At 40.9% G+C, this 19,177-nt stretch overlaps 1 protein-coding gene across 1 annotated transcript; it reads left to right on the forward strand.

Annotated features, from left to right (window-relative positions):
- Positions 1-227: 227 nt before the first annotated feature.
- On the forward strand, positions 228-18,961 carry LOC111657957 (SPARC-related modular calcium-binding protein 1-like). Its single transcript, XM_023410310.2, has 11 exons — positions 228-565; positions 7,525-7,699; positions 8,310-8,543; positions 9,254-9,307; positions 9,665-9,712; positions 10,418-10,477; positions 10,698-10,890; positions 12,335-12,414; positions 12,618-12,705; positions 15,100-15,452; positions 18,293-18,961. The coding sequence occupies exons 1-10, from the start codon at positions 485-487 to the stop codon at positions 15,449-15,451; spliced, it is 1,365 nt and encodes a 454-aa protein (XP_023266078.1). The 5' UTR covers positions 228-484; the 3' UTR covers position 15,452; positions 18,293-18,961.
- The last annotated feature ends 216 nt before the right edge of the window (positions 18,962-19,177 follow it).

Consider the following 19,177-nt stretch of genomic DNA (forward strand, 5'->3'; position numbering starts at 1 on the left):
ACTTTTACTGTAATGAAAAGGTACATGTGGTGTGATGAGTGCGCAAACTTTAGGCGACATGTATAGATGGACAGTAGTAGACTATTCCCTCTGTTGGTAAAACAAAAGTTAATTTAATGTGTTATTAAAAGCATGTCAAAAAAGACATCATTTGTTCAGCTGGTTTAAGGCACGTGCACCGGAAATGAGCAGTGGGCGTACTTTGTGGCGGGGAGAGAGTGATTTGCGCGTGCAGCAGCCGGCACTTAAACCTGCTCTTACGCGCGGTCTCGTGTAGAAACAGCTCGAGACCACTACACAACAACATGAGCAGCTCTGTGACGTCTGAAGAGGTGACGGCGAAGTCGTGACCTGACCCGGTCTTTGTTTCGATCGCGTCTCATAGTTAACATCCACAGACCGGCTGCGGCCGCTCCGCGCGCACTGCTGCGCTTTGACGCCTCGGAACTACAAGAGAAAAAGGCGCGTGGTTGCTGTGGCAGGGATGAAGCTCGCGCTCACCTTCACCTGCCGGGCTCTGCTCGTCTTCCTGCTCCCGGGGTCGGTTCAGACCGACAGAACAGCGGTAAGCCCCAGACTAACTTCATAAAGTGTCCTGTTTACTAGAACTAGGGAGTCAGAAAGGTTTGTGTTCTGTCTCCATTGCAGGTGTTTTATTTGAAGCTGAGGGTTATGGTCACAACAACTGCTAACTATAGGCTACTAGTTAAGTATAAGTTAATTTACATTTTTGGGTTTGTACCTGAAAACTTTGAGTTTAGTGTAAAGCTTGAAAGTGTTTTAAATTACAAAATAACCACTCCACTTCAAGCACGTATTTATAAAGTATATAATGTAAGCTACATACAATACAAAAGTCTGACTTCTGTAATCATTATTAGCTTGTAATTATCAGTATTTTGAGAAAAATCGCATATACATGGGCTCAACTATAATAAAATAACTCAAGATGTAAAAGAACTAGTTCTTTTATATATTGATACTAATTTATTAGCCCTTGGCTCTGCCTTTTTTTAATCGGTTTTATTCAAATTTAGTTTTTTTGCCACTAACATAATCCTCTGTAAAATTTGACATATTTTGACTCATTCAACTTTTGCTGAATGTTGTATCCATGCTATATTTTCACCAAATGAGCCATTTTTAAATGTATCTTTAATTTAAAGCTAAAAAAGTTTAAGCTTTCTTAAAGTTGCAAACCTAAAAGTACAGGTCAACAAAATGTACTGAATAAAGATAGAAATAAAGCTAGGAAGAAAGAGATAGAAGATGGATTTTGTTTTATTTTACAGGAATTCGCCACAAAGTCAAACACTAAGCCATACAAATTAAATTTAGCAGAAACAAAGAAAAGCAGACTCTTCTTTACATCAATATCCTTGCTTTAACTTTTCAGGATAAAGAGTATACTTCTCAGCACTAGCCTACCCCTTTCCCTTTCACGACCTATAACAAATAGAAGAAAGTTTAATCTATGTAAGTTGCCTACTGTGTCGGGACGATAGCCACTAATGGCTCCAAAATACCAGGACTTATCAACTTTAGCTTGTAATTGGTTTAGTAAAACTGAACAGACTTAACAACACAGTCCCAGGCAGCAGCAAAGACGACATTGATTTTAAGGATAAAGAGATTAATCTTCATGTTTGATTCAGAAGTTGTCGTGTGTGCGTGCGTGTGTGTGCGTGTGCGTGTGTGTGTGTGTGTGTGTGTGTGTGTGTGAGACAGAGAGATCCCTGGAGGACTGCAGGGTAACACCAGCCAATAAGACCAAACCACAAACACACACATCGCTGCCAAGTAAATGTTTAATTTGCTACTCAGGGGAAACAGACAGGTGTGTGTGATATTTATGTGAGTACTCTGTATTTCTCCACTTCCCCTTGTTCATGTAGAAATATGGTAAGATCACTAGACACTATCAGAAACACTATAAACTCTAATAGGAATGTGACAGTGATGGTATAATAGAAAATACACAATATACATTGATGTCAAGTGTAAAAAACAAACAAATGAATATCAAATGTACAGTGTAAGAGCTTACAGAAATATGTGACTGTTAGGGAGATCCCAGGTGAAAATATACCAATAAATGCATTTTCACTATTTAAGATCACCGATATAGAATGTTTCCTCCAGGAAAATGTTAAAGGATTAAGCTGAATCCTTTCTCAATGCTTTTTGTTGGTTTTTTTTTCATTAATAATTAATAAGCTTCCAAGCAGCCATCAGTTTATTTTGCTTTCAATGAGACAAACATCAAGATTTGAAGCCACTTAACATCAGTAATGTGTAATAATTAATTGTCTTGTCTTCGGAGTAGGACCTTTTAGAAAAATGTGCTTCTGGGAAGCACTAACGCTGAGTGTAAGATAGTGTAAGATAGTGTAAGATATTGCGGCCATAAACGTGTAAGAGTGTAAGATATTGCTCTTCAGCAACACAGTTAAAAGAAACCTGTGTAACTAAGCAACAGAGAGAGAGAGAGAGAGAGGGGCTATCTGACAATTTTACAAAACAAAACAAAAAAAAAAAACTTGATGTGTCAAGTCTCTGCAAGACTTTGTGTACTTGGCTCGGTAAATAAATCTGACAACTGAGCATATGCTTTGGAAATGGTCAGCAGTTAATGTGAAGTGCAGGTAATTTTGTTTTTTATAATTAATGGGCTAAAACATACAGAACTACTGGTCTGCTTCTTTATGGTTCATTGAAACAGAGCAGCACAGACACACTGTGTACCTGCAGAAACATTACAGTCTGATTCTTTGTCAGGAAAGTAAATACGTGTTTGTGTCCTGACATGTCTGACATGACTGGAGTCTGTGGACTCCAGTCATGTCATCATCGCTGAGGGCTGTGTGAAAGTGATGTTTGTACACACACACACATCTCTGAATCTCCTGAGATGTTAAATGTGTTGTCGTCATCCCTGCATGTGTGTATGTGTGTTAATGATCGGTTTAACACTTGCTGTACAGATTAATGGCAAAGAGAAAAAGCTGCGTTTACAAGTGAGCAATTCACTCCTCAGCAAGCTCCCGTACATCAGCACAGGCGGTTTGTTCAGACGCTAAATCCTGCTGCTGCGTGTCAACAGGCCTTTCAGCAGCATCATGATCCCTTTCTAGGCCAAACATCACATTTTGCAAAGCTCTGGAGATGAGTTATGTTCCCCTACAGCAGCCGGTTGGTGGTATCTGGAGGGTGTGAGCCAGCTTTTTCTGCTGCTAGCTCACTTCCTGTCTGCTCTCTCTCTCTGTCTCTCTCTCTGTCTCTCTCTCACTCTCTCTCTCTCTGTCTTTCTCTCTCTCTCTCACTCTCTCACACTCTCACACACTTTCACACACACGGCTGACATTTTATAGGCCCAAAAACACTGGTGGTAATTGTTTCAACACAGAGGATATTGTAGTTGCTGTACTTCTACCTGACAGACAGGAAATCCAGACTGCCCAACACTTTGCACCTGGGCTCCTGCCCTCCACTACTCCTGCCTTTTTTCCACCATTCTTCTGGTCCGTCTTCCTTTTCATCCATTCCACCCAGACTTTCATTTATTTCTCCATTCTCTCTGCACACCTTCTTCAATTCCTTTAACCACATTTTCCCTCAATACCTCCTTTTATACGTCTAGTTTCCTATCCCTCCCTTCATTCTTCCCCTCGCTCCTATTTTCTTTCCTGTCTGTCTGTATTTCTCCACTTCCCTTCGCTCATGCCTCTCTCCTGTCTTTATTCTTAGCACCTTTTTCCCTGAATGCTTCTTATTCCTTCCCCCCCTTCATTATATCTTTCCTTCCTCTACTCTGATTTCTGCCTCATTTTTAATGGTGCTGCAGTCCTCCAACTCCCACTTTTTCCTCCTCTCCCTCCATGCTTCCCACCATTTTTTACCTCAACTCCTTTGCTCCTTCTTGCATTTCTTCATCTATTTTTCTATTCTTCCTCTCTTCAATCCTCCATTACCTCCTCTATGACTTTCCTCCACTTCTGTGAGCCTCCATTCCCTCAGTTCTTTATTCGTTCCTCTCCTTCTTTTCCATACTCATTTCCAAACCATTATTCGTTTATTTATCACCACATCTCTCCTTCCACCTCCCCCATTTCCTTGTTCCACTTCTCTCTCTTTTCCGTTTACATATCTTCCATCCCCTTCCTTTCCACCATCACTACTTTTTCACTTTCTATCCATTACAGTTTAACATTTATGCCCAAAACCAGTGGAACTGAAATTTTAATTTCATTTTTTTATATAGCATTACTGTGAGCTGGAAGATTCGTGTGAGAGAGATTCATCTTTACACTGAGGCCTTGACAAGAGGAAACATCAGAAACGGCTTTACTGTGTCAGCTGTTTGATGGGTTCAGCTGCAGCCGTGTGGTTCAGGGAGGGTTCTGGCAGAAAATTATTTTGTGCTTTGCTTGGACTGAAGCTATACTCTTCATGCACTGTTCCACTTTCCGGCCCTCAGTCTTCCTCCTCCTCCTCCCTCAATCACCTCCTGTATTTAACATCATCTTTCTTTCCAAGAAGGGATGTTCTGACATTTTAAAATGGTAGCTGATGTTTGGTGAACTTTCACTTAATGAATTCCCAGACTTAAAGTAAGACTTACCTAGATAGAGTCTGAATGGCATCGTCATTTGTTTACATTATTCTGTATATTTATTTAGAGCTGTAAAGGATTTTCATTATCAATTATTCTTAGATTATTTCTTCAAATAATAAACCAAACATTTTGTCAATAAAATATCAGAAAATAGGGAAAGATGCACATGATTATCAGCCAGAGCCCAAGGTGATGTCTTCTATTCTTTTCAACTGAAAGCCCAAAACACAACGCTTTTCAATCTATGATGAAAAGAAACCTAGACATTCCTGCTTTATAAACTTACCAAGTTCTATTTAAGCAGAACAGAAGAACAATTAACACTTTACTTTCATGGAGTGACAGACAATATAAAAAGAGGTGACAAGAAGAGAGAGAGCACTATCACAGGTTTCTCTCTCTCTCTCTCTCTCATGATTCAGACACATTGACCTGTGTAGTCAGTACATACGTTAATGTCTCAACAGTAAGGCACAGAGGCCTCTTTCACCAATAAATTATGTCAACACTGTTGAACACCACGGCAAATTTACTCATGTGTCTCAGAACTTGGAGGGAGTGTGTGTCCCAGAATGTGTGTGTGGAGTAGGAGAGAGAGGGGGGCGCTGGACAAAGAGGCACTGATGAGGAGTGAGGAAGTGGGGTCAGTAAGTAGACAGCTTTGTACATATGTGTGTGTGTGTGTGTGTGTGCTGTATGTGCGCTACGCTGCATGTTTTTAGTTCGTCTGTGTGGCAGTGGGACCAATCTAATGTATATTTTGGAGACGTGTGTGAGGCTGTGTGTGATTCTGAGCTGTGAGAGTGTTGTCAGGTGCCTAGAGGAGCATGTGGGAATAATTAAGATCATCACGCTCACCAGATTCTTCTCTGCTCTCCACACTATTTCACTCTCAAACCACAGATTTAAATGCTTCGGGCACAACTTATTTGTTAATCACTCTCAAGCACTAAAGTGTGTCACATTTTAAACACCCACATAGGACCTATCCTAAAAATAATGCTGATAATGTAGTTTATTTTAAAGAAATGACACCACAACAATAATTAGACAGGAGAGCATCTTAAAATTAGCAGCATCAATCACACGACTCATATTATCTCATGATTTTCCATATCTTCTCAAAATTCCTCTTATCTCTCTGAACAAAGGTCTTTTCTATTGGCACCACTGGCTGCTTTCAACAATGTCAGATGCTCCTGTTATTATGTCTTATTTATAGCCTACATAGTTTATCATTTTTGGATTCAGCACCAGATGTGCACGGTGCCCTGTGAGGGACATATGGAAAAATAATAATAAGAGTGGAAGACTCAACATAACTAGATGTTAAATGACAGTGTGAGGACTAAGCGCAAGTCAGAAGGATAATTTTTGACATTTGATCTGTGTATGAGAAAAGAGAGAAAGAAGAATTGCATGATGAACACTTAGTCACCATTGTAGAGATTGAATGTATTGGAGTAACAGATGAAATCCAACAGACAATTTGGAGACATATGACAACCTATATTTGATTTCTCACACAGTTACAGATTGAATGATGCTGTGTGAGAACAGTACCGAATTTTTTTTTTTATTAATTTTTTTGCAAGTTATTTTTTTTGGCATTTTTGCTTTTATTCTGATAGGACAGTGAGAGATAGACAGGAAAGTCAGGGAGAGAGAGAGAGAGGGGATGACATGCAGCAAAGGGCCGTGGGTCGGACTCAAACCCATGGCTGCTGCGGTCAGGACTAAGCCTATGTGGTACGCACTCTACCAGGTGAGCCACTGAGGCGCCACAATAAAGAATTTTTCAATTTCAATTTTTCATTTCAATATTTTTGAAAGTGAATCTTTTATTTTGAGGATTTGAGCCATTGGTCTCTTTGTTGTTGCTCTTGGTCAGACAGGTGCAAAACTTTTGTTTTGCATAAGAGTTATGGAAAATATTTTCTCCCATCCAAAATGTGGCCCCTCTGAGCCTCTGTAGATATGTTTGGTAGCTTTGGGTGGTTGCCAACAAAATTCAGTGTAGAGGCTAATAGAGACTAATCTGCTGAAATGTATTTTTCCTCACTTATGGCAAAATTATTATGGAAGCAATTTACTGAATATTTAAATGTTTTTGAATTAGTCAGCCCATAGAGGAAATAGCAGCATAGAGTATAAAAAGCTGTTGGCCAAGGATCAGTGTGTTTCTGTTGGCTGGTTACAGAGTTTAATAGAGTTATTCCAAAATATTTTGCTGTCAGAGACTCGTTTGACATTCGTGAAAAAGCTGCCTGTGTAGTAGTCTTGCTGTCTGGCACAGAGCCAATCTCCCTCCTCCCTCCTCTCACAGTTCCTGACTGCAGAGACAGAGTTGGACACACAGCATCTCTCTGCAGGGAGGATGCTGCCAGCCTCACCTCAATTATTAAAGTTTATTCACTCATTAGTTTGCCAAATTGGAGCTCTCACAGTTAAAATGTCAGGTGTAAGAAAGACTCCAACCCCCCACTCTCTGCTTCTGCTCGGCCATCCTGAAATGTCTTCATGTTCAGATGTGTTGACTGTCGTGACTCACACCCTCTCTCCTTTCTCACTCACTTTCTCACCCTCTTCCATTCTTCCCTGTTTCTTTCTCTCCCTCAGTCCAGTCTTTACAGGCATGACATAGAAAGGCAATTTATCCTTCACTGACAGGCCAGTCATGCAGGGACTAATGCCTTTCACTCTATCCCCTCTTTCCACCTGCAGTTCTCTGGACAGTTTCATTAGTGCACAGCCTCGCTCAGCTGTGAGAAAACAGTCAGAAAGTCACCGGATAAAAGGACACACAGAAAGTAGAGTTCTGCCTATGCAGTGATCAAGAAAAAAGAGAAATTTCTGCAGAACAGAGAAACAGTAGAAAACCATGAGAATGTATGTTTGTGTGTTTGTAGCCTTTCCTGATCACAGAAAACATGTGGCCCCGTGGGTGTGTCCTGGACTGTCAGAGGGGGCGCCACAGAGCCGTGTGTGGCAGCAACGGCAGGTTGTATAAATCGCTGTGTGCCTTCCAGAGGGCACAGTGCATCAACACACAGCTACGTCTCGCTCCACGAGCTCACTGCTCAGGTACACACCTTTACTGCTACGTCATCACCACCTGTTGATAATGTCTCCCATGGTGCTCATATGTTGACTGACTTTTTGAAATTTAAGCATCAAACAATATGTTATATATGGCATACATTCAAAAATAGACACATATAAGGACATATTTACATAAAAGGACACAGATTTACTAGGGTTTTATACAAATGGATGAAACATAGAGACACTCTTACAGGGTAACTGCACCCAGGCATTTAATTCTGCATGTGTTGTACAGCACAGCACTTCACAGTGCACTGTAGTCCAACACTACATCACTGATTATGTGTAGTCACAAGCACAAAAGCCACACACATTATGTTGAGTCTGGTCAGAAATCCAATGGACTTTTTCTACATGTAAGACTTTGTGTGGAGTTGCTCTTCAAATTTAATTAAAAACATTTATTTATTTCATTATATTATGATCTACTTTCTGATTGAAATGACAAAGTCAACAGAGGTGCAGATCACAGTGGAGAGTTCAGCAGGGTATACATGTCTGTGTTGATGTCAGTGAGCAGCAAATTACACTTTCCTCGCCCCCCATCGCCGGGGGGGATTGTAATGTCTTCATTTCCCTTTCATTTTAGATCTGAGCCTGTCCAAATGCCAGCTGGCTCGGGCTCAGGCCCTGGAGGCCAACGCCCACAGTGGTGGCAGCCATGTCAGTCCTGCAGCTGCAATGTTTGTGCCACGGTGCCATCAAGACGGTCACTTCCTGCCAGTGCAGTGCCACAACCAGACCGGATACTGTTGGTGCTCCACACCAGACGGCAAACCCCTCAGTGGGACCTCAGTCCTCCATCTGATCCCCAATTGCACTGGTCAGATACACTTTATTCAGAGTTATACAAATGTGTGGCAAATTAAAGGGAGAGATACCTTTGCCAAAGATTCTTTTATAAGATATAAGCGCTGTCTAACACATCACTCCAAAATCTTTAAATAGTGTTTAGTTGAGTTGAGTTCTGTTAATGCTAGGGAAATAGCATGTGGTTTTCAGAATCATCAAGCCATTCAGTGAGGCCTTGTGTCCTGTATGAAGCATCTGCATTTGTAATGTTCTAGTTTTTCCCTTTAATTTGTCACCGTCTGTATCAGCTGCAATTTAAAAATCAGTATCTAACTGTCAAACTGTGGAATATTTATGTTATGTAATGAACTGAGCAAATAAATGAATGTAGTTAAATTTAACATCAATCTGTAAACCACTTTTCCAACAAATATGTTGCTTCCTGTTGCTAAGAGGGTTAGTTCAATAACATACAGTATAGACAGTGATTTTATTTGGGAGTCTGAAGTCTGAGGCTCCTCTTATGAAAGTAACATGAGAAAAGATAAACAGACCATGAGATGGTGATAATTATTCCTCAAAGTCCAGAGTAGACTTTCTTATTCGCTCAGTATAACTGGTCTCCTGCTGCTTCTGGAAGATCTTGACCAAATATTTGAGGCCACAGTTCTGTTACTTAAACTGAATCTGCTTGAAATCATATGTATTTTCCACATTGAGATGATCTGTTATCGTGAACAGATCACATCACCAAGTTGGCTCAGACCACTGATGCAGATTCAACTGCAGTCAAAGGTAAGAAAGATGTTTTTAGTATTTTTAGTCTTCACATGATACAGATCTACTTGGACCTATGCTCATATATACTGTACATACTTGTGCAATGCAGTCACTGAAAAGTTTGTTCTGTATGTTTCTCTTTTTTCTGCCTTTTTCTGGCATGATGCTGGTCGTCTCTCTGCCAGACACACCTGCAGGAACTTGAACATTCACAGACCACTTAACGCACCAAGACATGCCAAGAAAACGTCTCTCTCTGTCTAATTTTCCCTCCGTTTTGCTCTGATTCTTCTCATGCTTTCCTTCCTCTGTCTCGATGATTTCCTCCCTCATTCATGTGACATTCACTCACTCTCTTTTTTTATGTTCCAGATGAAGTTGGTGAACCTGGGCCGACGTTGGACCCCAGAAAATCTGCAGGTGACAAACCTGTGTTGTATACATAAAAAACAGTTACCATTGGTAACAGTCATTTACTGCTTACATGGAAATCACCATATTGTGCCAGCACTGAATATGACTTTCAGTTCTTTGTCCACTTACCAATAGACACACTCAACGGCCAAAGCAAATACCTGCCAAACCAAGTCCCTACTCCAGATACACCCCACATCTTGCTTCCTCTTTAAGTTTTTTATAATTGATATTTTTTTAATGTAATAATTTTATAACTGGACTTACATTCATCAGGTAGAGATAAACACCTCAAACATTAATGTCGTTCCATAACTGCTGGATGTGTATGCTAATTTACTAATCAGTTTACCATATCAACTTGAGAGGTGATAATATGTTAATGTTGTGTTCACAAACTGTTTCCACTGCCCCACTGTGGCTGTGAAAATCAATTATCTCAAGGTTAAGCAAAGGTAAATTGTCACTGTTTAAATCAATCTTTGATGTTACACTGTATATAGCCATGCTCTGATAAAGTACCTCTCTATTGTGTTTGGTGTAAAAGATCACAGACCAACGAGTGCTGACTATAGTTTACTGACGTCACATTAGAGAACTTTTGAATATTGACTTTCAGATTTTTTGGACCTTTCTTCCCAGTTTTCCTTCACTCTCCTCTGTACAACATCTAATCAAGCACAAATACCATTCTAATATTGTCTTCCTCAGAGCTGACAGCTCCTCCTATTTGGGTGACCATTCTGATGAACTCTGTCAGACGACCCACTGGTAAGAGTTTTCATATGTGTGTAAAAATATTCTTGTGTTGTTGTGTCTTGTTGTCTGCAAATACATTTATACTGTAAGTATAACATGACAAGTGGTGCTGTACTGGACTGCATTATATTGAGAGGTCTTTCTCATTTTCTGCCCTATCATATGTGTGTGTGTGTGTGTGTGTGTGTGTGTGTGTGTGTGTGTGTGTGTGTGTGTGTGTGTGTGTGTGTAGACAGTCCTCAGACATGTGAGCGTGAGCGAGCATCACTGCTCTCTCAGATGCATTCAGCCTGGCAGGAAGAGCGTTTTATCCCAGAATGCACTGCAGACGGACGCTACAGCCCTGTGCAGTGTCACACTGCTACAGGTTACTGCTGGTGTGTCAGGGTTGATAGCGGCAGGCCTCTATCAGGCACCTCTGCAAGGTAATCAGTCAGTCAGTTAGTTAGAACTCAGTTCTGTTGCATTTTGTTTGGCCATTTTTCTTCCTCTTCTCATGTTCTCTTTTTCCCTGTCCCTTCCTTTTCCTTATGTTATTTTCCTTTCTTATCCGTTCCTGACTTTATACTGAGACAGATGTAATTATGCACGGGAGCATTTCATCTTAATTATCCAGTTTTACACCAGTTACTGTGACTGTTCCCCAGGTGGACTTCCATTAAAGGAAACACACAGAACAAATCAGAATGAACTGCGGTTGGGCTGCTCTGTTCTCCAGGGGTTTTATCAGTGTTGTTGATGCTCAGCTGCTCACAAGCTCCTGAGAGGAAAGTGTTGGATGTTTTCTTTGGTTCACTGGTGTGACGAAAACTCCCTGCGGCCTCATGATGTTTTTTTTTAGTCTTCCTCTTGACGAGCAGTGTATATACTCTCTCTGATTGTATTATAAAGTATTTAATTGGCTTTACCAGGGAAAGAAATTCACAGTTGACCAATTAAATAATACATTTGTTTTGCCTCTCGGCAGATAAACACTATTTTTATATCACCAGATTTATCTAAATGTAGCATCGCATACAGAAGAGCCAGATACATTTTGCATTTGTGCACAATTTCAGAAATTCAGATATTTAAATCCACTCCCACAAATATCTACAGTGGCCCACAAGGGTCAGTTGAGGCATTCCCACCAACATACACTATGACATTTAACTTGATGAGAAGAAATGTGAGCAGAATAACTCACAGCCCAGTTACTACACTCCTAATTACCCATGTGGTGATATTTTATAATGTGTTATGGGTATTATTTCCCTCAGGACTTTCTGGATTCAACTTTGCTTTTCTTTCTGTGCACATGTTCTGTGCTCAATCTAAAGAGTGGCAGTGAGTAAGTAGACCACCGATGTGACCACCTTCAGACGTGTTTTACATGATAGTGAGTAATATACGTTGATTAAATCTTTGTATACTATTTATAGAAAAAAGTTAGCTCTGGATCAGCTGAGCCAGACATTAACCAGTTTATTAGGTACACCTATCTCAACCTAATAAGGCCTAGGCCTATGATAATCATACTTTTATAAAGGTGATAGTGTTTCTCTTTAAAGTGTGTGTTTATTTCACTTTACTGTCAGTTCGGCTGTCGTTTGCGGTGCAGTTGAACTGTACTGTGTTCCTAATATTGAGTCTGCTTCTGTCGTTCTAAATATGTTGGCCAACAACTAGAAGCCCTTCAGAGTATAACACAATACAAGGTATAATACAGTGTATTTATTCACCAGGTATTTAAATGTGAATGCAGGCCATTCATTTCTGATCTGCAGAGTCAGCAGTCCACTTACATTTCTTGTTCTTTAATTCTCATATATCCTTTAAATGTCATGTTGGTTAATTGACAATTTAGTTGTCGTTTTTGTCTCTTTGCAGGAATCGTATCCCAGACTGCACAGGGGCAGAGGAGGATCCAGACAGAGCAGCCAGGAGGTTCAGGGAAAAACCTCTGCCTGGTAAATATGACAGTGTCTAAAATTACCAAAAAAATCTGTAATCTGTGTGTCCCCAACCCTGAGGGAGTAGATGGACACAGAGCAGCAAACATGGAACAGGAGGGAAGTCAATATGTTGATCAGGCGCTCTGCAGCAGGGTAGACTGTTGTCATGTGGAGCGGCCACAGCGACTTAAACATGCTTCTCTATTCTGTCCCCACAGGGTGTCCTGGAGCCCGTAAGGAGCAGTTCCTACAGAGTCTGGTCAGAGCTCTGCAGCTGGAGGCAGAGCATGCTGGGAGTCCCTACAGGTAAATCTGTCTACTGTACATCACAGCAGGTGCACTGTAGCAGTCTTTGTAGGAGTGATTAATGTTCAAGACTGTGTCCAAAATCACTATAGGGTGTTAATTATATAGGGAGTATTGACTGAGTGGGGAGTGTTTTCAGCCACAGTTTGTTTTTACGTCCTGAATACAGCTGGCCTGGATTTAAATGGCTCCTTCATGTGATGATTGTTGTGTATGCTCTACAGCATGCTGTTTTCACTGGGTGACCTTTGACAAGTGCAATTTAAAAAATAAAAATCTGGTATGGGTTTACATGACAAAATAAATATTTTTTTCATAATAACATAATTAATTGATTAACATAAACAGATCAGGGAATACACATGACTTGTTGTATCTTGAGAATCTAAAGCTCTGCATTAAAGGTGCCTTAAAGATAAATAAGCATATCTTGTTTAATATTTAATATTTCTCACCAAACTGCACTCATTGCTCTGAAGCTTTATCTTTGACATCATCTTGTTATAATCCTCTTCTCCTTTGTTTTTTTCCTGTTGCCTCCTTGTTAACTTTACAGCACATTACTGCCACCAACTGTGACCACCCTCTGAATTTAGCAGAAATTTGCATCATATATGTACTTGTGTGTTTGCTTGTTTAACTTGACGTAGTAACAGTGTGGGAACCTGTTCGTCGTACTCTAACTCAGGCTAAATTATACGGTCTTTACTTACCACATGTTGGACTTCAGTGGATGCATAACTCTTCCTCTGTCATGTAGCAGTGCTGAGACACTGCTCTGAATGCTGAATGAAAACTAATTTCACACTTGAGAGAGCAGCACAGATCTGATCACGTACCTGATTAACTGAACTAAACTGAAGGGAACAGAACAAATCCATCTGTTTCCCTGTTCTGTCTCTCTGTGCCAGTCAACACGTTAGTCCACTACTAACCTCTTTCCATCCATCTGTTTCTCTCTCTCAGGGCATTTAAAAAACATCCCTCTGTTTTGACTCACTTTTTTATCTTCTATTTTTTCTTGACATTTCTGCTTTTTAATGAGATGTAGACAGTAGAGGGAGACAGGGAAGGCAGGGAGAGAGAGAGGACCAGCAAAGGGCTGGGGCGTCCCTCACTTTTTCATCTTCATAACTTTCTCTTTTCTTTCACCGCTTCTCATTTTCATCCATCTTTGTTTTATCCTTCACTTCACTCCGTCTATATCATGAAAATGACCATTTTGTGTTTCAACAGATGCCTCTCCCTCTCAATTCAATTCAATTCAATTCAATTCAATTCAATTCAATTCAATTCAATATGTTTTAAATACACACACACACTCACACACACACACACACACACACACACACACATACATATAATCTATGTAGTAGAATAAATCACGTATCTTGCTGCTTTTATGGTGCTGACACTGTTTTCTCCAAGTGGATGTTGCATTTTAGTCTGGACACAGAGAGAATCAAAACTTTTCAATTTACATATAACTTTTGAAAAAGAACTTTGTTGTCTTCATATGTGGCACAATGTAGCAGGAAGTGTTGCTCTGTCTCCATCTGTCTCTGTGGACAGAGCTGACACAGCCTGTCTTCTCTTGGCAGCCAGGTCTGCCTGTGTCAGCCAGTCTCTATCCTCAGTGTGTTCACTGAGTCTGTACATAGTCAGGGTCTTTCTGAGTGTCTGATCCCTCACGGTGGTCAGATAGTCTGCTGCAGTGTACTGACTGTTTTTGTGGCGTATGTCCAATAGTTAATGTGATTTTCTTGTTGTTGAGCTGTAATTTGGTTGGTCCAGATTGTGTGATGGCTGATCTGAGGCCTGGTGCTGTTGGAGGAGCTGAGCCTCAGGATCAGCTGGCTGAGGGGACTCTTCTCTATGTTCTCCTCTTGGCAGTGAAAGGCTCTCCCTCTCTGGTTCCTCTCTCTTTCATACACACACACACACACACACACACACACACAGTACTCAGGTTTCATCGCGATCGTTTTTCCCCTTCCTGAAATCTTTGGTTTTGCTGTTTAATGAATTTCAGGTTTGTTTGTGTCTGATACAGGAAATTGAATCTGTGGTTTTTTTCTCCCTGTTTAGCTGACTTTGTTTTTCAGCAGGCTGCCACGTTGTGGTGACATTTGATATTTAATATTTATTGAGTTCTTCAAATGAACTGTGAATAGAAGTGTTGGGTTAAATGTAGTCGAGGTGCAAACACTCAGGAAGACTTTATCAGGAGCCACAGAAAGTCTCTGAAGATGCCAACTTCTTGTTCAATAATCCCTCTTAAAGAGCTGACCTGAAATCCTGATGTTAGTTAGTTAGATTCTCAAGACGACTGAAACTGGTTTCAACAAAGTCTCTCACACTTTGGGTTTGCTCTGGGCTTTGTCTTTCCACCAGGTCTGCAAACGCACCTCCTTCCAATGCTCCTTCTCCATTTTCAAACACTCCATCCTCCACAACTCCTTCCTCATCTTCCTCCTCCTCCTCCTCACCTCTGAACGTTGCTCCCTCTACTACTCTGGAAGCCGTGGACTCCTCTAGACCAGAGGAGGTGTTGCAGTGGCATTTCAGTCAGCTGGACGTGGACTCCAGCGGGGTGCTGAGTGAGCGTGAGGCTCGACCCCTTCGTCAGTTCCTGCGACGGAGGTTGAAGCCGCGACGGTGCGCCAAGAAGTTCGCTCAGTACTGTGACAGAGACGGAGACCGAGGCCTGACGCTGGAGGAGCTGAGAGTCTGCCTGGGACTCTGAAGTGGGTTAGAGCCGTGTGTGTGTGTGTGTGTGTGTGTGTGTGTGTGTGTGTGTGTGTGAGAGACTGAAGTGTAATCTAAAGCGTATTTGGTAAAAAACCCTATTTTCAAGCAGGTTGTTTCCAGTGTTTTTCACGTTACATTTTCTTTTTAGCTACGTTCACAGTGTTTTTCTCACTGCATGTCATGATGAGTATCTGCAGTAAAATACATCAGTACCCTATAAAACAGGGATATAATTGTTTTTTGTATGCAGTTGTAAACTGCATAAAATCAAGAGGTTTGTTATTTCGACGTGAGGATAATCAAATACTTTTTATAAAAACTGTGAGAAATAGCCACAAACTCTTAAACTGTAAATACTGTGTGATCTGTGAAAAAAAAAAAAACTAATTTTTTCTACCTTAAACGTTTTTCTCAGGAAAAAATTGTTTCCTACTGTGAGTGAAGATTTCATTTTACGATGTGTTCTTATTTTATAGTAATCAAAACAGTATAGTGACCTTAACAAGCCATAGCTGCACATCTTAACTCAACACTGACTCAGGCGACAAAAAACCTAATAAAATATTATTAAGTTTAAGACACAATACAATAAAAGATTTTCAGTGTCAAAAAAAGATGTCGATTTCAGTGGCATAGTCTCACAGAAAGTAATGTGCAGACTGTAAATGTTCCACCTGTTCTGAGCCAATTAACCAGTTAACCTCGTTCAGAGCAGCTGCAGCAGTAACCACAGGGAGCCAGGTCCCCGCTCCGCCTCCAGCTGGTGCTCCGAGCAAACCTGCTCACGCCACTGAAAACTCATTTGGTGTGTATCGATCGGTGTATGAGTGGAGGTCGGTCGTGTGTCCTTCTTTACTTTTAGAAATTACCATTTAAAACTCAGGTGACAATCACATTTCCATGTTTACTTTCATTACATTCCATTTTTCTACGAAGAAAAAGTTGTTTAAACTCAGGCTTCCAGCTCAATGTGTGTGTATGTGTGTGTGCGTGTGTGCACGTGTGTGTGTATGTATGTATGTATGTATGTATGTGTGTGTGTGTGTGTGCACGTGTGTGTGTGAACATAATACAGATGTGTAGTTGTTTTCCCCTGCGTGCACAGCTGTCAGACACACACTCACACACACCCTTCTCAGCGCAGCGTCACCATGACTCCTCATTGGTCCGCTGCCTGAGATAAAAACGTCTTTTTCTTCTCCGGGTTGTTGCTCCTGTTGATCCCGGGAGAGCCGAGCGTTTTCGGGCCGCCAGCCAGACACATTACACCCACCAATGTCTGAGTGTTAATGTACCTTGGTGAAATCAAAATAAATGTTGGCAGCAGTAAAACGACCTCCTTGTCAGGGAGCTATCAATCACAGCTCTGTCATGACACCAGCTCACTAATCAGGCAGCAGCAGACGTCTGACAAAGACTCTTTTTCAGAATGAATATTTATGACTTTCCTGTTGACCTACACAAAACAAAACATGCATACAACATACAGAGAACTTCTAGTGCCGCACTATACAGATCCCACTGACCTACACTGAAATACATTAACAATCTGAAGCATTCACGTGGCTGTGGTTCAGGAGATAGAGTGGGTCGTCCACTAATCTGAGGTTCAGGGATTCAATTCCCAGCTCCTCCAATCCACATGTCAAAGCGTGCTTGGGCAAGATACTGAACCTCAAAATGCCTCTGATGGCTGCTCCATCAGTGTATGCGTGTGTGTATGGGTGTGAGTGAATTGTAAAGTGCTGAGTCTAGTCTTAGAGACTAGAAAAGTGTTATAGAAGTGCAGTCCATAAGTCTTTCGTGCCAAAGTAGTCAAAATGTAAATCCCTTCTGACATTAAAAATTTCAAGAACAGTTTTGTGTTAAGCCATGCTGCATTTAAAATAATAAGTGAAATCACACTTCGGTTATCCAGTGTACGAATGACTTCATCATGTGGCCCAAACAACAATGAAAGAAAAAGTGAGTAAATTGAGACTGAGTTAAGATTTTACTGTCAAAATAGTATTTTCAAAGTCAAGAATGAACTTTGATTCTCAAACTTGAGTTGATAAACAGTTACTATCCAGCATTTTAACTGACTGCTCACTTCAAACCCCACACAGTCTCAGGTTGTGTTTCCAAAATGAAGAGGACTGACCTGACAGTGGTTTGAAATTGTGGTCATTTTGAGCTATAAGGCAATCATTATAATGTAATGTGTCATTACAGTCAAGTACAAAATAGATCAAAATGCACTTCTGTCCAATAGCAACCTGTAGAAGATTGGCAGCTCCAATTTGTATGACTCTGAGCACTTACAAACAGCAGACATGCTCAGTTTTACAGTAAGATTGGAAGAAAAAAGGTTAGATTTCCCCTTCTTTCTCATCAAGTGTACACAGACGCTGGGTTCAGCTCAAGATGGGGAGAGGGGAGATAAGTCAGGCTGTGAAAATATAAACAGGGAGAGTGAGTGAGAGGACGAGCAGAGCAGTAAGGTGAAGCACAGAGATAGAGCAGTTTCCAGGCGAGCAGGAATTCAAGGGTGGCTGATAGAAAGGGGGGGGGGGGCAGGAAGGACAGGAGAGGTGAGGGGCTGCTGATAATTCAGAGATTGAGGAAAAAGCCATGTAGAGTGTGAGGAGGGAGGTGTGGCATTAAGCTAACATGTGTCTGGTAGAGATAGCAGTGACCTCCGGTGGTGACGGAGGAGCAGGCTCCCCGGAGACGCTGCCAACAGCCAGCAGACTCATGTTCACTGGTTGAACCGCAGTTTGCTTTTTACTTTTCCTCCTTGTTGGTTTTTAATATATTTATTTTCTTCCCCTCTCTCTTTCTCTTTTTCTTCAAGGTCAAAACCTCAGAGAGCAACAAGAGCAATCACCTGATGCCAAAGGCCAACCTGTTTCCTGTCGTCTTCCAGGGTTCTATTTATTCATTCATGCCATCATGGACTTGTCATTACATCCTTTTTTTCCAACTCTGATTAAAAGACAAAACATTATGCTCATCCATCATCCTCATTCCCATCAGCTCTTCAGGATATATTATTTGTCCTTTAAATAAAAATTGAATTAAACATAATTCACAAGTTTTTATTTCACATGTTCATCGGTTTGATATTTGTTATTGATTTTGGACTGAATCTGCTGTTCTGTTCCTTTCTCCTCTCCCTAATCTCTTATCTCCCTTTCCAAACATCCTCACCATCTGCCTTTCCCTTCTTCTCTTATCCCAGCCTGCTTTCCTTTGTTCCCTGCCTCCTTCCTATAATCCTTTCTTTCTTTCTGTTTTCTTCTCTGTTTGGTACATATTTTGCTTTCCCGTATTTTGCAAATGTATTGCCAATATAGTGATGTAACATATCATATATTTTAGATCATTTCAGTCTGCAGCACTTTCAAAGACACTTCAGTGTTTGTTGATTGATTGTGACTTGAAACACGAGCATGATGAAGTCATTTCCTGATTTTCCTAAATGTGATTTCATTAAATGATGGTTTCATCTCCTTTTCGTTAATCTCAGCAATGACATTGTGAATATTGTTTGTCTCTGTTTGATGCCAGTAACAATCAGTGGATGTTACATTGTTTGTTTGGTCTCACAGGCCGCTGGTTGTCACAGCAACAGCTGTCCCAATCATTGTTTCACAGTCAACAAATCACCAGATAAACAGGAAGCAATAGAGGAGCAGCAGATCTCATAACAGCCAAGTAGGATGCATTTGCTCCTGTC

The sequence above is a fragment of the Seriola lalandi genome, unplaced genomic scaffold, assembly GCF_002814215.2.
Source record: "Seriola lalandi dorsalis isolate HSWRI2012SDOR001 ecotype SW California unplaced genomic scaffold, Sedor1 jcf7180002054422, whole genome shotgun sequence".
Lineage (NCBI taxonomy): Eukaryota > Metazoa > Chordata > Actinopteri > Carangiformes > Carangidae > Seriola > Seriola lalandi.

Coding starts and splice junctions, on each gene's coding strand:
- LOC111657957 (XM_023410310.2), top strand. CDS start 485: ATGAAGCTCGCGCTCACCTTCACCTGCCGGGCTCTGCTCGTCTTCCTG. Junction 8,544..9,253: donor TCTGATCCCCAATTGCACTG/GTCAGATACACT, acceptor TATCGTGAACAG/ATCACATCACCAAGTTGGCT. Junction 12,415..12,617: donor CAGGGAAAAACCTCTGCCTG/GTAAATATGACA, acceptor CTGTCCCCACAG/GGTGTCCTGGAGCCCGTAAG.